Below are 7868 nucleotides of genomic sequence, written 5' to 3' on the forward strand. Positions count from 1 at the left end.
TCAAAAATTTTCTTTAAAAATCCTCCTCTTATGCAAAATATTCTTTAAAAAATCTAGGCCTCCAATGGCTCCTCAAAAATGTTCTTTAAAAATCCTCCTCTTATGAAAAATGTTCTTTAAAAAACCTCCTCTTATGAAAAATGTTCTTTAAAAAATCTACGCCTCCAATGGCTCCTCAAAAATGTTCATTAAAAAATCTACGCCTCCAATGGCTCCTCAAAAATGTTCTTTAAAAAATCTACGTCTCCAATGGCTCCTCGAAAATGTTCTTTAAAAAATCTACGCCTCCAATGGCTCCTCAAAAATGTTCTTTAAAAAATCTACGCCTCCAAAAGCTCCTCAAAAATAGTCTTTAAAAAATCAGCGTCTCCAATAGACCCTCAAAATTATTCTTTTAAAAATCCTCTCTTTATGAAAAATATTCTTAAAAAATATAAGACTCCAATAGCTCACCAAAAATAGTCTTTAAAAAATCTACGCCTCCAAAAGCACCTCAAAAATATTCGTTAATAAATCCACGCCTCCAATAGACCCTAAAAAATATTCTTTAGATAATCCACGACTTATTATAGACCTTTAATTATATTTATTAAAAAATCCTCTCCGTATGGTAGACCTTCAAAAATATTCTTTAAAAAATCCACGCCTCCAATAGACCCTCAAAAATATTCCTTTAACGCTCAAAAAATAAATTTATAATATTATTTTTTTTACTTTATTTATTCTAGAATAGGCTTCAAATAATTCCAATTGCCACAATACTACATAAATAGTTGCAACAAATTAATAATTACAACAAAACAAGATTAATCAAGGCTTTTCCCCTCACTATTTTTTCAGTTTTGCAAAAACACATTTGTTATTTTTTTTTTCATTGAATTAATTATAACAAAATTGTTTTAATTTTTATTAATAACTATTTTTTCTTTTAATTCAATTTTAGTTCAGTACAAACAAATAAAAAAAATAGTACAACACATCAGTCAAAATGAAAGCACGGCCAAAGTTAGAATTCGAAAAGGATCCCGGGTTTGTTCGAATCGATTCTTACGATGAAAATGAAGTCGATCGCATTGCCCTGTGTTTTGCCGGACGTTCGCTGTTCATTACCGGTGGTACGGGATTTATGGGCAAGGTGTTGGTGGAGAAATTACTGAGGTTGGTGTGGAATGTGATTTTTATTAATTTTTTATATTTACAACTCTATTTTCTCCGTCCCTCTCTCTCTCATTCCCTCCCACAGGTCATGCGGCGATTTAAAGAAAATGTATCTGTTGGTTCGACCAAAGAAAGGCAGAGAACCCATTGAGCGTATTAAGGATATGTTGGATAATGTGGTAAGTAATCCAGGCATATATATACCATATGTGTGTGTGTTTGTGTATTTGTGGAAGCTAACATACATCTGTGTGGGATATGAACATGTAAGCGTATAATAATTGTTGATATTAAAATTAATTATACGCAAACGTGTTAGGGTAAATAATTTTGTTCTCTATTAAACTGGCGTGTGTGGGTGTTTTGGCTGCCGCATGTGGCAACAAATGAAGTTAAATTGCATTAATTCACTAAGCATATTTCTGAAAAAAATAGTCTTTAAAAAAAATCCACGCCTTGGATAGCCTCTAAAAATAGTCTTTAAAAAAAATCCACGCCTTGGATAGCCTCTAAAAATAGTCTTTAAAAAATCCAAGCCTTGGATAGCCTCTAAAAATAGTCTTTAAAAAATCCAAGCCTTGGATAGCCTCTAAAAATAATCTTTAAAAAATCCACACCTTGGGTAGCTCTAAAAATAGTCTTTAAAAAATCCACGCCTTGGATAGCCTCTAAAAATAATCTTTAAAAAATCCACACCTTGGATAGCTCTAAAAAAAAGTCTTTAAAAATTCACGCCTTGGATAGCCTCTAAAAATAGTCTTTAAAAAATCCACGCCTTGGATAGCCTCTAAAAATAGTGTTTAAAAAATCCACGCCTTGGATAGCCTCTAAAAATAGTGTTTAAAAAATCCACGCCTTGGATAGCCTCTAAAAATAGTGTTTAAAAAATTCACGCCTTGGATAGCCTCTAAAAATAGTCTTTAAAAAATCCACGCCTTGGATAGCCTCTAAAAATAGTGTTTAAAAAATCCACGCCTTGGATAGCCTCTAAAAACAATCTTTAAAAAATCCACACCTTGGATAGCTCTAAAAATAGTCTTTAAAAAATCCACGCCTTGGATAGCCTCTAAAAATAGTCTTTAAAAAATCCACGCCTTGGATAGCCTCTAAAAATAGTGTTTAAAAAATCCACGCCTTGAATAGCCTCTAAAAATAGTCTTTAAAAAATCAACGCCTTGGATAGCCTCTAAAAATAGTCTTTAAAAAAATCCACGCCTTGGATAGCCTCTAAAAATAGTCTTTAAAAAAATCCACGCCTAGGATAGCCTCTAAAAATGGTCTTTAAAAAAATCCACGCCTTGGATAGCCTCTAAAAATAGTCTTTAAAAACAATCCACGCCTTGGATAGCCTCTAAAAATAGTCTTTAAAAAAATCCACGCCTTGGATAGCCTCTAAAAATAGTCTTTAAAAAAATCCACGCCTTGGATAGCCTCTAAAAATAGTCTTTAAAAAAATCCACGCCTTGGATAGCCTCTAAAAATAGTCTTTAAAAAAAATCCACGCCTTGGATAGCCTCTAAAAATAGTCTTTAAAAAAATCCACGCCTTGGATAGCCTCTAAAAATAGTCTTTAAAAAAAATCCACGCCTTGGATAGCCTCTAAAAATAGTCTTTAAAAAATCCACGCCTTGGATAGCCTCTAAAAATAGTCTTTAAAAAATCCACGCCTTGGATAGCCTCTAAAAATAGTCTTTAAAAAATCCACGCCTTGGATAGCCTCTAAAAATAGTCTTTAAAAAATCCACGCCTTGGATAGCCTCTAAAAATAATCTTTAAAAAATCCACGCCTTGGATAGCCTCTAAAAATAGTCTTTAAAAAAATCCACGCCTTGGATAGCCTCTAAAAATAGTCTTTAAAAAAATCCACGCCTTGGATAGCCTCTAAAAATAGTCTTTAAAAAAAATCCACGCCTTGGATAGCCTCTAAAAATAGTCTTTAAAAAAATCCACGCCTTGGATAGCCTCTAAAAATAGTCTTTAAAAAATCCACGCCTTGGATAGCCTCTAAAAATAGTCTTTAAAAAAATCCACGCCTTGGATAGCCTCTAAAAATAGTCTTTAAAAAAAATCCACGCCTTGGATAGCCTCTAAAAATAGTCTTTAAAAAATCCACGCCTTGGATAACCTCCAAAAAATATTTTTTAAAAAATCCACGCCTTGGATAACCTCCAAAAAATATTTTTTAAAAAATCCACGCCTTGGATAGCCTCTAAAAATAGTCTTTAAAAAATCCACGCCTTGGATAGCCTCTAAAAATAGTCTTTAAAAAATCCACGCCTTGGATAGCCTCTAAAAATAGTCTTTAAAAAATCCACGCCTTGTATAGCCTCCAAAAAATATACTTTAAAAAATCCACACCGTGGATAGGCTCTAAAAATAATATTGAAAAATCCACGCCTGACTTAAAATTCTTGTTCTTTTTCCAGCTATTCGACAAGCTAAAGGAAATGCGAGGCCTAGATTGGATCCTCAGTAAAATTGAAGCCATACCCGGCGATGTTATGCTACCCGAGCTGGGAATATCCAAAGAAGATGCTGAGACTTTGCGTAACGAAGTGTCCCTGGTAATGCACTGCGCCGCCACTATAAGGTAAGGAACATCTCAATTTTTCCCGAAGAAAATATTAAAACTTTTCCCTCCCTCCTCGATACAGATTCGATGAACCCCTACGCTATGCTGTCTTCATGAATGTACGTGGTACCAAATATATGTTGGATTTGGCAAAGACCTTCAAAAAATTAGATGGTTTCTGTTATGTCTCCACCTCGTATTGCCATTTACACGTGAAGACTCTCTATGAGAAACCCTATGATCCCCCTGCCGATCCCCATTCCGTTATGAGTGTTTGCGAATGGCTAACCGATGAAGATATCAGTTCAATTGAAAAGAAAATTTTAGGTGACATCCCCAACACCTATGCCTATACCAAAGCCCTCGCAGAGGCTTTAGTTGTGGAGACATTCGATACAATGCCTACGGCAATATTACGACCATCAATTGTTATACCCATATGGCGAGAACCGGTACCCGGTTGGACAGATAATATAAATGGTCCGACAGGCCTGTTGATCGCTGCCGGTAAGGGCGTCTTACGTACGATGTATTGTCAAGAGAGTGGTTATGGTGATTTTTTGCCCGTCGATGTTGCGGTCAATGGTATGTTGGTGGCTACATGGCGTTTCCTATCACCAGAATTGGGACCTTTGGAGACACGTGTCGCTCATATGACCAGTTCGAATGAAATAAAAGTTTCATGGTCGGAAATTATTGAAATCGGTCGTTGGGTTATTGCAAATCGTGTACCTTTGAATGGTGTGGCTTGGTATCCGGGCGGTTCGATGAAATCGAATTATATACATCATTGGATTTGTATGATATTGTTCCATTGGATACCGGCGCTGTTGGTTGATTTTCTGCTGGTGCTGTTGAGATATCCGCCGGTGTAAGTATAAATATGAAAAAGACCCCCAAAAATATTATTTTTAAAAATCCACGCCTAGGATAGCCCTTGAAAAAGACCCCCAAAAATATTATTTTTAAAAATCCACGCCTAGGATAGCCCTTGAAAAAGACCCCCAAAAATATTATTTTTAAAAATCCACGCCTAGGATAGCCCTTGAAAAAGACCCCCAAAAATATTATTTTTAAAAATCCACGCCTAGGATAGCCCTTGAAAAAGACCCCCAAAAATATTATTTTTAAAAATCCACGCCTAGGATAGCCCTTGAAAAAGACCCCCAAAAATATTATTTTTAAAAATCCACGCCTAGGATAGCCCTTGAAAAAGACCCCCAAAAATATTATTTTTTAAAAATCCACGCCTAGGATAGCCCTTGAAAAAGACCCCCAAAATTATTATTAATAAAAATCCACGCCTAGGATAGCCCTTGAAAAAGACCCCCAAAAATATTATTTTTAAAAATCCACGCCTAGGATAGCCCTTGAAAAAGACCCTCAAAAATGTTATTTTATAAAATCCACGCCAAGGATAGCCCTTGAAAAATACCCTCAAAAATATTATTTTAAAAAATCCACGCCTAGGATAGCCCTTGAAAAAGACCCTCAAAAATATTATTTTAAAAAATCCACGCCTAGGATAGCCCTTGAAAAATACCTTCAAAAAAATTATTTTAAAAAATCCACGCCTAGGAAGCCCTTGAAAAAGACCCTAAAACATATTTTTATTTACCTAGCTGGCCTGTGACAGAACTTTCGTTCCATAAGTCGAGCTTAAAAAACTGCGCAAAATACAGGCGCGTCGGTTTTTGCGCAGTTTTTCTAATTTGAAAGACCATGTTCGGCAATGTTGTCTTTCACTTGGTCTTTCCATCTTATTCGTGGCCTTCCCCTTCTGTGTTAACCATCAGCTGATTCGCTTTAATATGCCTTCTGGGCTGGTGCATATTCATCCATTCTCACAACATGACCTAGTCAACGTAGTCGCTGCAGCTCAATACGTCTAACAATGCCGATGTCCGAGAATAGCTGGTACAGCTCATGGTTGATTCGACGGCGATATTCACCGTCAACGCAGATAGGCCCAAAGATCTTTCGGATAATGTTTCTCTCAAACACTACAAGAGCTGCTCATCTACTTCCTTCAGATCCATATAATAGCACGGGTAGTATCAGCGTCTTGTAAAGTGTGAGTTTGGTCTGGCGGGAGGTGGCCTTGTTTTTGAGTTGCTTACTCAGACCATAGTAGCATCCGAATTTCAAAACTGTTGTCATTTGTTTTATTTATGGCGGTACCAAGGTATATAAAATCTTTAACTACCTCGAAGCTGTAGTTGCTCAAGTTCCACAGTTGGTCCGAATCTCGCCATTTACTGCCAGACCCACTTTAGCAGTATCCTTCTCAATTTGTTCAAAGGTGGCTGTTATCGCTCGCAATGTTCGACCCATTATATCGATGTCATCGGCGTGGGCGAGTATCATGTGTTGTTTGATGTAAATTTCTGTTCACCTTTGCGTCTCATATGATCTTTTCCAGCAGGATGTTAAAAAGATCAAACTAGAACCTTGTCTAAATTTTCGTTCGGTATTAAAGGGCTCCGAGAGGTCCTCTCCGACTTTAACTGCTGATCTTGTGCCACTTAAAGTTATCCAGTATAGCCGAATTAATTTTGCATGAATGCCAAACGCAGACTGGCTTTAAACACTTCTGAACGGATAGGGCTGTCGAATGCGACTTTATAGTCCACGAATAGGTGGAATGTGTCGATGTGCTTTTCTTGAGTTTTTCCAGAATTTAGCGTAGAGTGAAAATCTGGTCAATGGTGGACTTGCCAGGTCTGAAGCCGCATTGGTATGGTCCAATAATGTCATTGATCATTGGCTTCAGTCGTTCACACTGCACGCTGGATAGCACTTTATATGCGATGGGAAGAAGGCTAATTCCTATATAGATGACACATATCGTCTTGTCTCCTTTTTTGTACACGGGATACAGGATGCTGAGATTCCAATCATTGGGCATGCATTCCTCTAGCCAAATTGTACTAATCAGCTGGTGCATGCCCCTGACCAGCAAATGACCACCGCTCTTGAATTGTTCGGTTGGTAACCCATTGGCACCTGCTGCTTCATTATTCTTCAGCCGATTGATTGCTATTCTGACCGTATCATATGATAGACCCTCAAAATTATTTTTTTTAATCCACGCCTTGAAAAGACCCCTAAAAACAATTTTTTTTAAATACACGTCTTGAGTATCTCCTCAAAAACATTTTTTTTAATCTTCACCTTGAATAGACCCTCAAAAAATATTGTTTAAAAATCCAAGCCTTGAGTAGTTCTTAAAAAAGATTTTTTTAACCCTCACCTTGAATGGACCCTCAAAAAATATGAATGATAGTCTTTCAAAATTGTTTGACCCTCAAAAATATTCTTTGTAAAATCGACGCCTAGTATATCCTCTCCAAAATTATTCTTTATAAAATCGATGCCTAGTATAACCTCTCAAAAAATATTTAAATACCCACGCCTATATTATTTTAATTTTCTTTAAATACCCACTTATTCAATAATTATTTTCCTCTCCTTCCTTTCCAGTTTGATAAAGGTCCAAAAACGCATTTACAAAGGTTTCGCCGTATTCGAATATTATGCCAACAATGTGTGGAATTTTGATAATCGAGAAGCCATCAAGTTACGAAAGCTGATGAATAATCGAGAACGTCTAACCTATGTCATCGAGAAGGTCGAATTCGATTTGTACGATTATTTCACTGAGTGTCTGTTGTGTGCTCGCCGTCTGATATTGAAGGAGACTGATGATACAATCCCAGCTGCCAAGAGACATATGAAAATGTAAGTTGGAACCCCATTAAATACTTCAAAAAGGAAATATTCCTAATAATTAATTATTTTTTTCTATTTTAGCATGTGGTGGGTGGATAAGATCTTCAAGTATGCCTGCTACTTTGGCATTCTGTATTTCATTTATCGCCGTTTCATATCGGATTTCCTCTTCGACAGCTCAACATAGTCCAATTTGAATGCATTCCACATTCTCATCGATAGTAGTAGCTATTAAAATTTATTATCCTTATATCAATGAAGTTCGTAACCAATTTCTAGATGATAAGCTATTTTGTTATACTTGTATGTCTTATTTTTGTGTGTTAATATTAATTGTTTAATAATCTGAATTGTTGTTAAGCCAATTTTTATTTACCTGTATTTTTTGTTATGGAGAAAAAAAAAA

At 36.1% G+C, this 7868-nt stretch overlaps 1 protein-coding gene across 1 annotated transcript; it reads left to right on the forward strand.

Annotated features, from left to right (window-relative positions):
• The first annotated feature begins 988 nt into the window (after nt 1-988).
• On the forward strand, nt 989-7649 carry LOC133330479 (fatty acyl-CoA reductase 1-like). The gene is made up of 6 exons (XM_061538915.1): nt 989-1158; nt 1244-1337; nt 3585-3748; nt 3813-4601; nt 7214-7471; nt 7544-7649. The coding sequence occupies exons 1-6, from the start codon at nt 989-991 to the stop codon at nt 7647-7649; spliced, it is 1581 nt and encodes a 526-aa protein (XP_061394899.1).
• Nucleotides 7650-7868: the final 219 nt, after the last annotated feature.

The sequence above is a fragment of the Musca vetustissima genome, unplaced genomic scaffold, assembly GCF_032173495.1.
Source record: "Musca vetustissima isolate MV318-11 ecotype Yass unplaced genomic scaffold, APGP_CSIRO_Mvet_v1 utg88121, whole genome shotgun sequence".
In the NCBI taxonomy this organism is placed as follows: domain Eukaryota; kingdom Metazoa; phylum Arthropoda; class Insecta; order Diptera; family Muscidae; genus Musca; species Musca vetustissima.